Raw genomic sequence first — 16,572 nt, 5'->3', positions numbered from 1 at the left:
CTGTTGGGAAAAAAAATAAGGAAAAATGCCCTCAATCGATTGGCTGATACTCCCACCTACTGTTAGTAGAATCCCAGCTGAACTTTACCACCCCATTCCAGTCTCTGTGTATCTCACGATCCCATGGCTGACGTATGTTGTTCCAAGTCTCCCAATTTTTTTAGGAGCACTAAAAATGGTAATAAATAAAATTTGTTTCAAGTTTTTATTTAAATTCCAGTTAATATATAGTATAATATTAGTTTCAGGAGTGGAATTTAGAGATGTGTCACTTACATATAACACCCAGTTCTCATCGCAAGTGCCCTCCTTAATTCCCATCACCCATTTACCCCATCCCCCTGCCCACCTCCCCTCCAGCAGCCCTCAGTTGGTTCTCTAGAATTGAGAGTCTTTTATAGTTTGCCTCTCTTCCTCCCACCCCTCACTACATTCATCTCTTTTATTTCTTAAATTCCACATACGAGTGAAATCATGTCTTTATCTCTTGACTTATTTGCTTAGCTTTTTGAAATTCACACAATTGACATTGGGACAATTCACAGAGTCCTAGTTCACCAGTTTTACATGCAGTCCTTTATATGTGTGTATAGTTCTCATCAATCTTACCATGTGTAGACTGATGTAACCAACATAATCAAGACACACGACTACAAACCGTAAGTGGCTCAATCATGGGAAACAAACTGAGGGCTGCTGGAGGGGAGCAGGGTGAGGGGGATGGGGTAACTGGGTGATGGACATTAAGGAGGAAAAGTGATGAACACTGGGTGTTATGTAAGACTGATGAATCACTGACCTCTACCTCTGAAACTAATACATTGTATGTAAATTAATCGAATTTAAATTTAGAGAGACGCACAACTATTACCCACCATCAGGCTCTGTGCCATGTTTTCCCTTTATAGCTGTCCCTAACCCTATCCCCCACCTTTAACCCCTGGCAACCACTAATCTATTCTCTTAGTCCCCTCTAATTTTGTTATGTCAAGAATATTATATAAATGAAATCATATAGCGTGTGACCTTTTGAAATTGGCCTTTTCCACTCAATGCGATTCCCCTGAGATCCAGTCAAGTTCTTGCACGTGTCAGTAATTTATTCCTTCTTAATGCTACTTAGCCCTCCATGATACGGAGCAGTAAACTGTAAATGATAAAGTAAACATCATCATTTGGGCCTGGTTTTTGGTAGATGATGTTTTGGTGTCCTGTCTTAAGAACTCTTCAAGCCCAAAGATTTTATCATATGTTATCTTCTAAATGTTTATAATTTTATGCTGTACATTTAAATCTATATCCCTTTTGAGTTGTTGTTTTTTTTTTTAAGAGTTACCCATTAGAGTGTGCGAGTGGAGGTGCAGGCGGGGAGAGGCAGACAGTCTTAAGCAGACTCCGTGCTGAGCGGGGAGCCCGACGCAGGGATCCATCGCAGAACCCTGAAGTCACCACCTGAGCCGAAATCAAGAGTCGGCTGCCCAACTGACTGAACCACCCAGGTGCCCCTCGAGATTTTGTGTGTGTGTGTGTAAGGTATGAGGTTCAGATAAAGTTCTTTTTTTTTTTCCTGCCAGAGGATTGGGTGATATATTATGTATCTATTTGAATGTTGTGTTGGTATAACAAATCCGTGTATGCGGTGAAGGGATACAGGTATAGACAAGATACATATTTATACAAATGGAATGTTGTTACAAAACAAATGTCTTCAAAGGAAGGATGGAGCTGTATGTAAAACTGGATGTTACTCATATCTATGAATGGAATATTGCCTAACAATATTTTAAAGAAGTAAATACAAAATTGAATGATAGGTTAATTATCTGAATAGTACATGGATAGATTAAAAGCTGCAATAACATAGGGCTGTATTTTCTATCTCTAAGTGAGTTTCCTAACGAAAGAACAGAACTGTACACAAGATGGAATGAATCACTTGTCTCTGTTAAGAATGTTGATACAACAGGGTGCCTAAGTGGCTCAGTCGGTTAAGCAGCTGCCTTCAGCTCAGGTCATGATCCCAGGGTCCTGGGAGTGAGCCCCTCATCAGCCTCTCTGCTCTGCAGAGAGCCTGTTTCTCCCTCTCCCTCTGCTGCTCCCCCTGCTTGTGCGCACGCTCTGTCAAATAAATAAAATCTTAAAAAAAAAAAAAAAAAGTTGATACAACAAAAATGAATTGCCCCACTGTGGTCCTTGAAACTAACCTGTTTTATTTAATGGACATTCCATACACCCAAGTGGTTGTAACAGGTACTGCAATTATTATTCGTATTACACGAATAGATGTTTCAAGTATGTGTGGTACTTCTTTTGATGGTAAGAAGTGTTCCTGTTGGGCAGATCTACAGTGAGGACAGTGCCAGTGGGTTGAGTGTCCATGTGGGACCCGGCAGGCACCCCAGCCCGGCCCTGCGGTGTGGGGGAAGCAGTACAGGATGGGGGAAGAGCACTGATGGAAGAGCCGGTACAGGCAGGAACGCTTCAGACCCCCTTCCCGCAGGCTGTCCACACTGCCTCCCCCTCTTACCACCAGTCCTGGTGAGCCTTTTCAACTGCAGGCGTTCCTGACAATGATACAGGGGGCAGCCTGTGGCAAAGGGATGTAGGCGAAGGCTACTCCTGGGGTTTTGGCCTTGGTGTCCCTGGAAGAGGAGAGCACACAGAGAAGCTGATGGGAGTGGAGGCAGAGATGGGAGTAATGTGTCTACCGGCCAAGGAATGCCAAGGACCATGTGTAACCACCAGAAGCTGGGACACAGGCATGGCCCAGATTCTCCGGCAGAGCCTCCAGCAGGAATCTACTGCCAGCACCTTGAGTTTGGACTTCTGGCTTCCTGAACTGTGAAAATGCACGTCTGTTCTATGCTACCCAGTTTGTGGCAGCTTTTACAGCGACCTCAGGAAGCCAAGCGCACTGAGGCTCAGCTCCTTATAGAGCACATACTAACCAGCATGGGTTCTAAGTGTTTGAGGCCCCCACATGGATAGAAGGTAATACTGAGATTGGTGAGGAGGCCTAGATTGGCTGTAAGGGAAACAAACCACTTAATTAACCCTTCCCCACACTCCCTTTTCCTTCCCACGTGGTGCAGTGTTCTATCTGAAACATCAAATACCACTTCTTGAAGGCAAAGGCGAGAAGTGAGGGCGCGTCCTCTACCTGGGACTAGTTTCTGCGCACGTCCCTTTCAGCCTGTGGCCCACAGCTCCCGAGGACCTCGAAGAGATCAGCACTGGGACCCACTCATCAGCTGCAGCTTCTGAATCCGCATCTCCTACACCTCAAACCCCACGAACTTGCGGCGGATGAGGAAGGCACGGGCAGTGCTGAGGAGGTGGCCAGGCCACTGTAACCCCGGCCCCACGCAGCCGCCCAGTGCAGGAGGAAAGGAATTGCCCGGGGTGAGCGGTCAAGGTCTTGCTTAAGACCAGTCCTCAGGAGGCCGAACAGAGCCGAGCAGACCTCACCACACCCTCTGTTCTGCGGCCTCACACCCATCATCACGTACGAAGGTTGTTAAGCTGGCGTTTTTCAGTTTCTCTAAGACAGAGCCGTGGCTTTCACCTCTTCCCAAGCCCTCCCCTCCCCCAGCACCAGAGGGAAGGCAGCACCCTTAATACAGGCCTGTGTGGACAGCATGACAGGACGCAACAAGTGGCTTTTCCAATCCTCACCGGCCCCAGCCTAGACTACCAAATGGCTGGAATCCAGAAGCGGGAGGCAGGGATGGGATTCATTGCAGTTCTCAGGAATCCTAAGGCTTTGGGGCTCTGGAAGAATAGATCTGGGAGGCATAGGCTCCAGGAGACACTCAGTGAGAAAGTGGAAGGTAAGCTTCAAGCAAAGTGTTCATTTTTCTCAGTCTTTTTTTTTTAAACTAAGGAGCTTAATAAGGAGAAAAAAGAAGTCAAGAGCTGGGAAACTCCCTGAGTCTGGGTTATGTGGTTTACTCTAACAATTTTCTGTGCCACCATTTCCAGAGGAGGGTGGTTCTGAAGCTCTAGGTCACTAGCCACATGGCTAGTGAGAAAAGATGTAATGGGGCTGGAAAAGCGCGCTCGCTGCTGTTCTCAGCTTGGAGATTTTACGCATATTGGGCTCATCAGGATTTGCCTCCCACCCCTCATATCCTATAAACTTAAGATCAAGAGGGAGAGCTTCTAGAAAAGAAAAACCCAGGTGAAGGTGGCACTGAAGGCACCGGAGGAGAGAGAAGGAGTCCTCAGGAGTCCTGGAGACCCTCTCCCAGAACAGTGCTCTTCTCTTAACACCATCAGGAAATTGCTGACACACCCAGGCACCATCCCTTCCTGCCACATGGCCCCTTCAGGGGATCAAGGGTCAGGACTCATGCTGCTGCCGGCTCACAGATCACCTGGTCAAAGTTGTTTCTGTGCTGCCATTCTTGGCGGCTCACAGTCTGGCCAGGGATCAAAGCACTGGACAACTCCCTCCAGGTCACATTCTACAAGTGCACCCTCCCACCCACCACCCTGTACCCACCCATCACACTCCCTGCCCTTCATCAAATCTGACGTGCCCTACCTGCAGGACTACATGCTCAGTGAAATACAGAGACAAATATCACATGCTCTCACTTATATGTGGAATATAAAGTTGAACTCAAGGAAAAAGAATGGTAGTTGGCCAGCCTGGGGTGTGGGGGAAATGAGGAGATGTTGGTCAAAGGGTATAAACTCTTATTAAGATGAGAAAGTTCTGAAGACCTAATGTATAGTATTAGTTAATAGTAACATACTGAATACTTGAAATTTACCAAGAGATTAGATCTCAAATGTCCTTATCGTACATAAAAAATGTTAACTATGTGAAGTGATGGGTATTACTGTGGTAATCATTTCACAACGCCTATGTATACCAAAATGCACTGCATACATTTTATAGCGGTATGAATTTTGGTCTTTTACTTGCTGCTGTTTCCCCAGCAGCTAAAACAGTTCCTGGCACATATATCGCACTTAATAAGTATCATACGAGTCAATGAGTGGATCTCATTTTATTCTCACGCAATCCTGTGAGCAGATGGCTTCATTCATTCCATTATTACTCTGCCAGACCCCATGCTATGGAGGGGATCCAGCAGCGACCATGAGACCGATACAAGGCCCCTTCCCTCGTGGGTCTTGAAGTAGGCAGAAAATACGCAAAGAAATACAGTAATAACAAATTCTAGAAAGGGGCAGTACAAAGTGCTCCACGCCGTGTGCTGTGCAGCTGTCATTTCAGTCTCTGCTCACAACGGCATCCTTCAGCAGCTGTTATGGAGGAAACTGAAACCCAGAGAGCAGATTCTGTCCAAGATCTCCAATTCAAACCCAGGTCTGCTTCACTCCACAGGTCTGCCTTGCATTTGATCCCTAGAGAGGAAATTAGTCACACTCCTGAGTTACAGGCCAAAAACAACTTAGAAGCTTGGAGACACAGGTGTCACACTCCCCAGAGGGGATGTCTCCCCTTGGGGTCTTCATAGTGCCTACTAATGAGCCCACACGTCTGAATCCCTTCCCTCGAGGAAGCACATTACAGGGACTTTGAGATAAGACTCAGGAAGTGGCAAGGGACAGGTTAAGATTTCACTTTCCCAGGAGAGAAAAATATAAGAATTCAGTCCACATTTGAAGCCAAAGTGTTCTCTGTCATTGTGGATTTTCCCTTCCCCGCTCTCCCACCAAAACACTTGGAAGTTTTTGCAAGAAGGAAGAATAGGAGGGTGAAAAGCTTTCTTTCGGTGCCCATGGCTCCAAACCTCTTGTCATCCGAGGCAGGTTCGGATGGTCAGTGGGGCAATCGTATGTCCAGGGCCAACCAGAGCAGCTCACGGTAACAGCCTCTGTCACAGCTCTCACCTATCCAGAACTCCTGAGGGTCCAGGTTCTGCTCTAACCTGTTCACATGAACTATGCCCTATGTAAAGGATCTCACTATCATCATCCCCATTTACAGATGAGCACACCGATACTCCAAGTGGCTGTCACTTGCTCACAAATAGCTCTTGTTCCTCAACACTATGGTGAAGAGCATTTTATGTTCGTTTTGGCTGGAGTCTGGGAAGACATCCACATACTAGGTGGCTGGGCTGATGCTTAGTCTCTGTCTGAGCATGGGATACTCGCACCCAACCTCACAGATGGGAAAACGTACCCCCAGGCCTCACACTGGAGGACAGATCAAGAGGTGGAAAGGGTACCCCACCAAGAGGAATTAGAATTACACATGCCCATAATCCCGTGAAGCCAATATTAACACTCAAGTCTAGCCTGGCCCCAGGGCTTATGCCAAGGAGCGGGCCTGGTCTGGGTAGCCCAGACTGAGCCGATGGGACGTCCAGGCCGGCTGGTCCCACTCTCGCGGGGACCCCCTTCCCGCGGCTCCGCGCGCGAACCAAACAGCAGCCCGAGAGGACGGAGAACGCCTGCGCAAGACAGAAGGTGACACCGCGGCGCTAGGTGTCAGGCTCCCAGTCCCAGCACCCTGCAGCCCGCAGCCACGGCGCCCAAACTGGGCCACCCCAACGGCGACACGCTGAGGGACCACAACAGCCGCCCGCCACCAGCTCCGGGCGGGTGGCTACGAGCGCGCGCGGCTTCCTCCTCCCCTTATTTCCGGCGCGGCCACAGCAAGCCGGATGTAGAAAGGTGTAGAGCAACCGAGCCGTGGGGGGGGGGGGGGGTCAGCAATGGCTGCGCAGGCGCCGTCAATACAGGCGGGCCGGAAGGAGAGACAGGGCGCCGCCATGACAGGTTGGGCCTAAAGGGAATGGAGCTTTTCGGCTCTGAGACCGAAAAAACGAGGCAAGGACAGCCGAGCTGGGCGCCGCCATGACAACCTGTACCGGAAAGGGCGGGGCTGTCCTCCCCGACTGATCCCTACCGTGCACCGGCCTCGATATGTGAGTAGCGGGAGCGCCTACCCCGGATATGCCGCCGCACCCCCTCTCTTCCCGTGACCTGGACCTAGGCCAGCACTCTGGGAGAAGGGATTGGCTTCTTTGTACCTCGGAGATCCGACCCTTGGGATTCAGTGCAGTCCATTACAAGTCTCATCCTTCCGCTTGTCTAGGCCCCGCCCCCTGCGCGTTTAGACCCCGCCCCTCTTCCTCTTGGTAACTGGGAACTTGTCAGGTCCACTCTTAACACCCACGCACTCCCTGTCCCTAGGACCCCAGGCACGGTCCACCACCTCGCACCCCTAGGACTCCAGAATTGTCGCGGGACCTCTATGATTCTTAGACCCGTTCTTAGAGCTCCAAGTTCATCCCCCTAGATCACCTAACCATACCTTTTGAACCTTCGGATCTGCGCGGTATCTCAGACCTCACCTGTAGCGCCCACAGACTTGTTCCTAGACCACTGGCCCCGCTCTAGATTTCCAGATCTTGTTCCCAAGAGCTTACTTGTAGGTACCTCCAGATCTACCCCAGAGCCCTAACCTCATCCACATCATACCCCTAGAACTCTGAGACTCACCCCGGGACTCCCAAACCCACCCCAGGGCTTCAAGTCTCACCTCCAGTACCCCTGTCCTCAGGCCTAACCTTTAAGACTCTGGTCACTAGACCCTTCCCCAGGACCCAAGACCTTACGACTTGGCGTTCTAAACCTCTTTTTAGGATTTCCAAACCCCTTTGGGTCTCCCAGGTTTTTCCTTAGAACTCAAGATTTTACTTCTTTTTTTTTTTTTTTAAGATTTTATTTATTTATTCAACAGAGATAGAGACAGCCAGTGAGAGAGGGAACACAAGCAGGGGGAGTGGGAGAGGAAGAAGCAGGCTCATAGCGGAGGAGCCTGATGTGGGGCTCGATCCCACAATGCCGGGATCACGCCCTGAGCCGAAGGCAGACGCTTAACCGCTGTGCCACCCAGGCGCCCCTCAAGATCTTATTTCTAAGGCCCTATCGAGGGATGCCTGGACTCCAAGACACTTCTCCCAGGACCTCAAAGCTTGCCTTTGAATGATTAGACTTTTTTGGGGAAAGATCTCCACCAATTTCCCAGAAGCCCCCAGCCTGTTCCACAATCCCCGGGACTCATGCCTTACCTCCCCCTCCGTCTCCCTGGCCGTGTCCCAGGATTCTTCAGACTCCCGGATCTGCCCAAGATCCCTAGTGTTGTTCCCCGCTCCACCCTCCTACTGAGATCAGAACTCCCTTTCTTGTCTGTTGCCTGGAATTATCCTCAGCCCACCATATCCCACAGGCAGGCGGCCCTGGAGGTCACTGCTCGCTACTGTGGCCGGGAGCTGGAACAATATGGCCAGTGTGTGGCGGCCAAGCCTGAGTCATGGCAGCGGGACTGTCACCACCTTAAGATGAGTATTGCTCAATGCACGTCCTCCCAGTGAGTGTGGGCAAGAATGGTACGGGGGTGGGGGGTGGGGTGGAGTGGAAGTCTGAATGCCTGAAATGCCCTTCCTCCACAGCCCAATCATCCGTCAGATCCGCCAGGCCTGTGCTGAGCCTTTTGAGGCCTTCGAGGAGTGTCTTCGACAGAATGAGGCAGCCGTGGGCAACTGTGCAGAGCATGTGCGCCGCTTCCTGCAGTGTGCCGAGCAGGTGCAGCCAACTGTGGAGGTGAGGCGGGGGGGGGCTCATCAGTCCTCACCCCCTTCATCCCTGTAGCTGCTCAGAATAAAGGCCTGGGAGTTAGCCTCAGCCCCCCTACCCCCACACAGACCTGCACCGTGTATCGGGATCCAGAACGTGACCACCTCTTGCCCCTTGCCATACCCCCTGCTGAGTCCAGATACCTCCCCGACCTGTTCACCTCCAGGATACCCACCCCAGCCTTTTCCCTGACTCTCTGAATCCGCTCTTACTTGCCCTCCACACAGTGGCCAGAGAGAACATCGAGGAACTGAAAACTAGTCACATTACATATTTGCTTAGAGCTCTTCAATAGCTTCCCATTCACATTGAGAACAAAATCCCAGGTCCTTGGTGGGTTCTCTGTGTTCTTCCCTAGGCCTCCTTCTATCCGCCTCCTTCCTTACCTGCTCTCTTGTCCCCTTCCTCACTGCTCCTCAGCTGTACTGGGGGAGGGGGTGAGGAGGGGCAAGCGAGTCGCACTGTCTCTAATGTGTACAATACGTAAACAGATACGCAGTATAACTATGGTATTAAGATTTCAGGGACGGCTGCAATTTTTAAAGCTGTCTTAAAAGACCCCTTGGGGGGCAATAATAAAAACAAAGTTGAGAAGTGCTACTTGAGATGTTTACTGCACCCCCTAAGGCAAAAGTCCCATCTCGACCACCTCCCTCTTAACACTCTCTCCTTTGAGTCTCTTGCTCTGTAGTATCGCTTTCAACCCATTCTCCGTGATGGTCCCAGAGCCATCCCAGGGGAAGTCTGACCGTGTTCTGCTTCACTTAGTTATTTTATTTATTTCATTTTTTTGAGAGAGAAAGAGAGTACGAGTGGAGAGAGGGAGAAAGGGACTCCTAAGCAGGCTCCACACTGACTCGGGGCTCAATCTCACAACCCTGAGGTCATGACCTGAGCCAGAATCAAGAGTCGGACACTTAATCAACTGAGCCACCCAGGCACCCCATGTTGTTTCACTTAAAAACCTTTTGGTTGATTGTCTGCCTTCAGCTCAGGTCATGACCCCAGGGCCCTGGGATAGAGCCCCGAGTCAGGCTCCCTGCGGGGAGGGGAGTCTGCTTCTCCCTCTCCCTCTGCCACTCCCCGTGCTTGTGCGCTCTCTCTCTCTGTCTCTCTGTGTCAAATTAATAAGGTCTTTAAAAAAAACAATAAACAAAAACAAAAAAAGCTTTCCATGGCTCCTTACTTCCATCAGGCCAAATCTAAATTCCAGCAGCCTATAGGACCCTGCATGGTGTGGGCTCTGCCCCCCCATCCCCCACTCCACCCCCTGCTCCCCACTTTCTACCTCAAGCTCTGTGTTCCAGCCCCAGTGAACGTGCAGTTACTCAAGTGCATGTCTCTCCCACCGGCAGGCTTTTATCCGTTTCCTTCTGCTTGGACTGCCTCCCTAGGCCACCTGGCTACTTGCTATCCTGGCTTAGGTATCATTCCCTCCGAAAGCCTCCCTGCTGGCCCATCCTCGTCCCCAGGCCCCCATGGTCTCTGAGCTCCCTTCATCATGGCTTATATTTTACTGCCTTGTAACTGCTTCATTCCCATTGCCTGTCTCAGAGGAGTTCTTTGCTAAAGATGGGGGAGATACCCTTCTACCAGGCGCTATAGTCCTTGTTTTGTTTTAATAAGGTAGTAATAAGTGAAAGGTTCAGGCCCTAGGAGCAGACACCAGCAGGAAGGACTTTTAATTCTTAGAAATGATTTAGTAACGATTGCATACTGTTCACATTAGTTTCTTGATCTGTATATTGGCTCTATGTTAGTCATATATTCTTTCTTTCAAGTTTTTTGGGCATCTGAACAGTAACGACCTCACCTTCCCATCTCAGGGCTCGTTGTTCCCACCCTGGTTAAGCAGCCAGCCTCTCCCTGGTCTTCCTGTGGCCATCCTGCACCCAAATCTGCTCTCCCCTGGCAGCCAGAGGACCTCGTAAAAATGGAAATGAGGTCACATCTCTCCCCTTTACGGCCTCGTCGTGGCTCCTGAGTGCACTCAGAGTAATCACCACCACACCTGGCCCTCCTCGCCGTCCTCCTCCTCCCAGGTGATGGCATCCCAGCTGCAGTGTACCCCCACTGATTGCAGGAGGGGAGATTCGGGCCGCCTCTGTGCTCTGCTCTGCACAGTGGCAGACACACAACAGTCTCATTGCACAGAACATGATACAAGGACATCTTATGTTCATGTTGCTGACGATCTGAGATGCTACTTTTACCTCCCCCTCCACACCTTGCTCTTTATCCTGATTTACTTTTCTTTGTAGAAATTTTCCAGTTGACATCTTTTCATTTGTTTATTTGTTGTCTGTCTCTTCCTAGGGTGAGAGGTTTGTGCCTGCTTCATCCATTGCCCTGTAACAATGCCAGGCACACAGCAGGTGCTCAGTAAATATAGCACGTGGTGCCTTCGCCGCGCCCAGTGACAGTTCACTGTCAGACGTGTTCACATGGCAGACGGCCAAGGTCATCACCTGATACCCTCTCCCTCCAGACTCTGGACTTGGCAAGGGTAGCCTCTGCTGTGTCCACATAATCTCCCCAGCGGTGGCCCCAAGGCCAGGCACAAAATAGGTGCTAGTAGATGTTCCTGTGTTTTTTCCACAGGCAAAGCCACTTCCTGCCTCCTGAGGACTCTGTGAACCACAGGAAAACTGGACACGAGTGACTGGCCACTTGATGTCCCCAGCCCTGAAGAGTGGTCAGGTGGAGTCATGAGGGGCCTGCACGTGAGTCTGGCTTCTCTGGACAGCAGGACTCACAATAAATAAAGACTCTGTGTACCAGGCTTTGACTTCTGCTTCAGAAGCTGAGGGGGCCCTGGAGAGCTGGCTGGGCGGAAACCCTGTTCCTCTGTTCCCCAGCTTCACGCAGTGTGCCGAGGAAGGGCCTGCTCGCTGGGGTTAGGATGACCCCTCTTCCCTCGTTATCGCTGCCAACAGCCGCTTCCTGTCTCCTGCTGCCCAGACATGGGGAAAGGCTCTTTCTCCCTTCCACTCGGTGTTTCCCGAGTCTCCGAGTCTTTATTGAGTGTTTCCTTGAGGTCAGGGGGCAATAATATCACACTTCTTTTCCTCCTGGGTTTTGAGCCAGTTGCGTGATAGACACGGGCACTAGGCAACGGGGGTGAAAATACCGGCTTCATTACTGAGAATCGCTGCCTCGAGGGCTGTGGCTTAGAGTCTGCTGTCCTGGACTTCTGTTCTGTTTTGGTTTGTGTTCTTTCAGAATCCAGCCCTGAGAATTGGAGTGCAGATAGTGAGTCCAGAAACGTTTGGATGGGAGTGGAGAGGTGAGACAGAGAGAAAGGCAGCCAATAAAGGGCGCATTATCAAGCCGGTTACCACGGTGGGCAGTGGGCTCGATCCAAGGGACAAGGAGGTTGGGGTCTAGGTCACCAGCTGCCTGTCTGTCACTGGCGCAGTTTTCGTGGGCACTGACTGTGTAGCACTCCTGCCTGCCCCGTGTGTGGTCACGTGCCCTGCCATCAAATGAGTCCTGAGCGGAGAGCATCGAAGAATCAAGTAAGCAATGTTCAGCGCCCAGACGAGTGCTGAGTGGACCTGGGCGGGGACCAGCAGTGGCTGCTGCAGCTTCTCTTGGTTTCTTCTCAGCGGTACATGTTCTGTGGGCCCTGCTGGTTGATCACGAGCTCCCCAGCAGGGGAAGTTTCTAAAGGGCAGAGGGCAGACAGGCATGGATGTGGGAGAGTGATCCCAGAGTGCCCAGCTGAGTGTGCCCAACGGCTGCACCCAGATTCACTGTTCAGACAAGCCACTTGCCCCTGGAGGTGACCCCAGACTTCCAGAAATTAGAAGGGACTGGCCAGTGCTGACTAGACTGGCCATTGGAAACCTAAGACTTGTGCTCTGGCTTGGAAAAATGAGCCAGAGTGTCTCCTGGAGATGTGATCTTCAAGATGAAGTTGCCAGTTGGCTCGGGAGCTAAGGTGGAATCCTGCAGTCGGGGTTGCTGGAGCCATCAGAAGCCACGTGGCACAAACCAGAGAAAACCCAGGTTGAGAAAGGAATGTGATCGTTCTTGTGGTTCCTGAAAGGGCTGCTTGGGTCCTGATGGCTTTCTGTCCCCAGCTTCAGTTTCCTTGGGCTGTGGATTGAGTCCTCAGATTTCTTTGTATGTTTTCAGCCAACCCCACTTCACTTGGGTAAGCTTGAGTGGGGTTCTGCTCCATGTAATTAAAGGAGGGTAACGGGGGCACCTGGGTGGCTTCATCAGTTAAGCGCCCGACTCCTGATTTTGGCTCATGTCATGATCCTCAGGGTCATGGGATCAAGCCCCGTGCCGGTCTCCAAGCTCAGTGGGGAGTCTGCTTGAGATTCTCCCTCTCCTTCTGCCCCTCCCCCTTCTCTCTCAAATAAAAAAATAAGGTGATAAGAACAAACGAAACAGGTCAAGACTACATTTTAGAATTTCTAAGTGGCCTCTCTTCCAGTAGGCTAGATCAGCTTCCTTAACTCGTGGTACCTCAGGGGTCCAAGAGAACAAAAATGGAAACCTCAAAGTCTTCATTTTTATCACATTCTATTGGTCAATGCAAGTCACAGGGCCAACCCAGATGACAGGGGTGGGGAGACCACCTCTCAATAGCATTTGGCTGAAAGGAATTTTGCCCACGTTTAAACTACCATAAAAACTTAATAGTTTGGGGGCGCCTGCATAGTGCAGTCTGTTCAGCGTTGGACTCTTGGTTTTGGCTCAGGTCATGGTCTCAGGGTCGTGGGATTGAGCCTGGCATCGTGTCTGTGCTCAGCACGGAGGCCGCTTGGGATTCTCTCCCTCTGCCCCTCACACGTGCTCTCTCCTCTCAAAATAGATAAATCTTAGGGCGCCTGGGTGGCTCAGGTCATGATGTCAGAGTCCTAGGATTGAGTCCTGCATCAGGCTCCCTGCTCCTTGGGGAAGCCTGCTTCTCCCTCTGCCTCTGCCTCTCTGTCTCTCATGAATAAATAAATAAATAAATCTTAAAAATAAGTAAACCTTAAAAAAAAAAAAAAGCTTAATAGTTTCTATTCCTGTGTCTATTTTGGTGAATTGTGTTTATCTAGGAATTTTTCACATAATCTGAATTTTCAAATTGCCATAAATCTGTTTATAATATCCTCATATAATCTTTTTAAGACTGCAGAATCTGTAGTGAAAGCCCCTTTCTCACTTCTGGCGTTATTTGTGCCCTCTTCCTTTTTTTCTTACTCCATCTTGATGGTTTACCAATTTATTAACTTTTTCGCAGAATTCACTTTTGGCTTTGCTGGTGTTCTTTATGTATTTGTTTTTAATTTAATTATCTTCTTTATAGTTACCTTTTTTGGATTTAATTTTGTTTTCTATCTTTTTGAAATGAATGTTTAGCTCACTGATTTTTAGCCTTTTTTCTTTTCTAATGTACACAAATTTCCCACAAACAAGCCTTTCTATTTTGCATTTTTCATTGATCCCAGATTATTTAGAAGTTTAAAACCGTATTTTTAAATTTCTGAACATATGGGGATTTTTCTCGTTATCTTGCCTAATTGCAATTGGATTGGGAACACATTTTATATGGTTTCAATCTTTAGAAATATGTTGAGACTTCACAGCTTGGCATAGGGTTGGCTTTTGTTAATGTGCCATCTGTGCTTGAATCATAATCCTTGGTTCATGCTGCACTATCTTAGGTTGGGTTCCCCCAGAAACAGATTTTGAGGCAACACTTTGGGAGATGACCCCAGAAAGCACTGGTAGGGCAGAGGGAAGTGAGACAGGAAGGGAAAGCAGCACTTTAAGGCTGCATTATCAAGTAAGTTATCCCTGGGCAACAGCTTAACTCTCTGGGGAACTCTGGGAAACAGTGGAGAACATACACTTCCCACTCAAGGGATGAGGGTATTTATACATTAACCCCCATCAGTCATTTTGTTCAGGGTCACTTAGCGGGCTGGGATTTAAATTTCCCTGCTGCTTCCTGTTTGCCAGACACACAGGCAGAGCGGCCTTTGGGGGAGAGAAAAGTCCAGCAAAGAGCAGCTGCTTCAGTGCGGTTCACACAGCGGTAGGCACCCTGTGGCCATTCATTGCAGTGTGACTCATGGCCACAGCCACCATTGCCGAAGCCTGTCATGGCTGCCTCCGCAGGGGCCACCATCATCTCAACTCCCTTTGCTGCCCGTCACTGCCGCCTCCCATGACTGCACCCCACCACAACTACCATTGGTGGAGGTTTTGCAATAACACGAATGCTTTCAGAATGCTTGGCTCTGTTCACAAAGGACGGCCAGCGAGAAGTGGGCATGAAGGCTAGGGGCGTATTGAGAACAGTGTGGGGAGGGGACAGGTGGCAGTGTAGGGACACTTGTGCAGATGTTGAAGTGGTCAAGGGAGCCAATGACCCTCAGGATTCTGAGGAGGCAGACTGTGCCAGTCAAAGGCTGCACAAGTAAGGGGGTAGGGTGTGCTCTTTGAGAGGCTCCATTTCACCTTCGGTGCTTGAACTGAGGATCTGTGCTTGCCACTGAACATACTGACTTTGTGGATCAAGATAATGAGAATAAGAATGATAATATTTCAGTCAGCTCTCCCTTCAGTCGGTAAGCACCTGGTTTATGCTGTAAAAAACTTTTGAGCAGAATCTGTATAAATAGAAGCCAGATTCTCTAAGGAAATTCATAATCCTGAAAGAAAAGAAGCTGGCAGGGCTCCTGGCTGTCTCGGTGGGTAGAGCATGTGACTCTTGATCTCAGGGCTGTGAGTTTGAGCCCGATGTTGGGTGTAGAGCTTACTTAAAAATAAAAATCTTAAAAAATATATATATATGTAAATACATATATAAATGTATATATATATATATGCATACATATGCATAAATATATATGTACATATATTCAGCTTGATTTTAAAATCTATTTCAATATGCAGGCCAGGCTGAGAACCACTGCTCTAGTGGAATTCCTCAATTTTGGTTGACTGTCTTTTATAGTATTAACATGCTTGGAATTAGGGTTTGAAAGTTGTCAAACCTATTTTGAAGCCCCTGATGTTCCAGAAGTTTCAGAGTCCAGGGAGTCGATGTGTGTCACAACAGTATTTCTTTTTTTAACTCAATAAATATTTATCAGTGAGGTGGTGACATGTGAGACAAGGTCAGACCCAAATAATTCGAATCCTTTCCTTCTTCTCCGATGGGCCAGAAATTATGGGATGCATAGTGTGTTGGGTCAGCTGGACAGAGGAAAACATGTCCCTCTGAAAAGCATTAAGAAGCAGCAAAAATGCCAAGGACACGGACAAGTTTGTGTAACGAAGGGACCTGTCCTCCCGAGGCTCTCAAGGGCAGATGGTGGACACTGTCCCCGGAGCTGCCTTTGCCGCAGAGCAGGGGCAGATGGGCAAATCTCATACTTCCCAGGATGAGCCACCGGGGTTAACACCATGACCGTGCTCCAGCGGCACAAGGGGCTGGTGAAGAAAAGGGGGAAGTGCAGACGAGAAAAAGGAAGAACCAGAATGACCCCAAGACATCTAGCCCCAGCAGAGCGCCAGCCTCAGGGAACTGGGCCCAGACAAGTATGTATATTCTAAAGATACATAAGCGCAAGACTTTTAAAACACAGAATGTAAACCCACTAGTGCTAATTAAAAAGCAAATTATCTCTATTGAATCAAGAACAACTACATATTTCTTCCTGTCTGATACAGTAAGACTTTCTTTTTCTTTCTTTTTTAAAAAATATTTATTTATTTGTCAGGGCGCACACAAGCAGAGGGAGCAGCAGGCAGAGGGAGAAGCAGGCAGAGGGAGAAGCAGGCAGAGGGAGAAGCAGGTTCCCTGCTGAGCAAGGGGCAGGACACCGGACTGGATCCCAGCACCCTGGGACCATGACCTGAGCCAAAGGCAGACGCTTAACCAACAAGCCACCCAGGCGTCCTGCGTTTTGACTTCTCTATTTGTTTTTCCAG

General features: G+C 49.2%; 1 protein-coding gene and 1 long non-coding RNA gene across 3 annotated transcripts; one reads left to right on the top strand and one right to left on the bottom strand.

Moving 5' to 3' along the window:
* Positions 1–5,003: 5,003 nt before the first annotated feature.
* Positions 5,004–7,089, bottom strand: LOC130543148 (uncharacterized). Its single transcript, XR_008958251.1, has 2 exons — positions 7,017–7,089; positions 5,004–5,379 (listed from the first exon to the last, which is right to left on the bottom strand). It is a non-coding gene; the product is annotated as an uncharacterized LOC130543148 (long non-coding RNA).
* Positions 6,719–13,634, top strand: CHCHD5 (coiled-coil-helix-coiled-coil-helix domain containing 5). 2 transcript variants are annotated; one of them, XM_026480525.4, is made up of 4 exons: positions 6,719–6,911; positions 8,219–8,359; positions 8,442–8,592; positions 11,227–13,634. In XM_026480525.4, coding segments are annotated over exons 1-4 (318 nt in total). In that variant the 5' UTR covers positions 6,719–6,909; the 3' UTR covers positions 11,251–13,634. The 2 variants fall into 2 exon arrangements, with proteins under 2 accessions (XP_026336310.3, XP_044247561.3); XM_044391626.3 differs by having other exon boundaries at positions 6,738–6,911; positions 8,202–8,359.
* The last annotated feature ends 2,938 nt before the right edge of the window (positions 13,635–16,572 follow it).

Source organism: Ursus arctos, unplaced genomic scaffold (genome assembly GCF_023065955.2).
Source record: "Ursus arctos isolate Adak ecotype North America unplaced genomic scaffold, UrsArc2.0 scaffold_8, whole genome shotgun sequence".
Classification (NCBI taxonomy): domain Eukaryota; kingdom Metazoa; phylum Chordata; class Mammalia; order Carnivora; family Ursidae; genus Ursus; species Ursus arctos.
The sequence above is the reverse complement of the archived record's forward strand: the minus strand, read 5'-3'. Positions and strand labels throughout refer to the sequence as shown.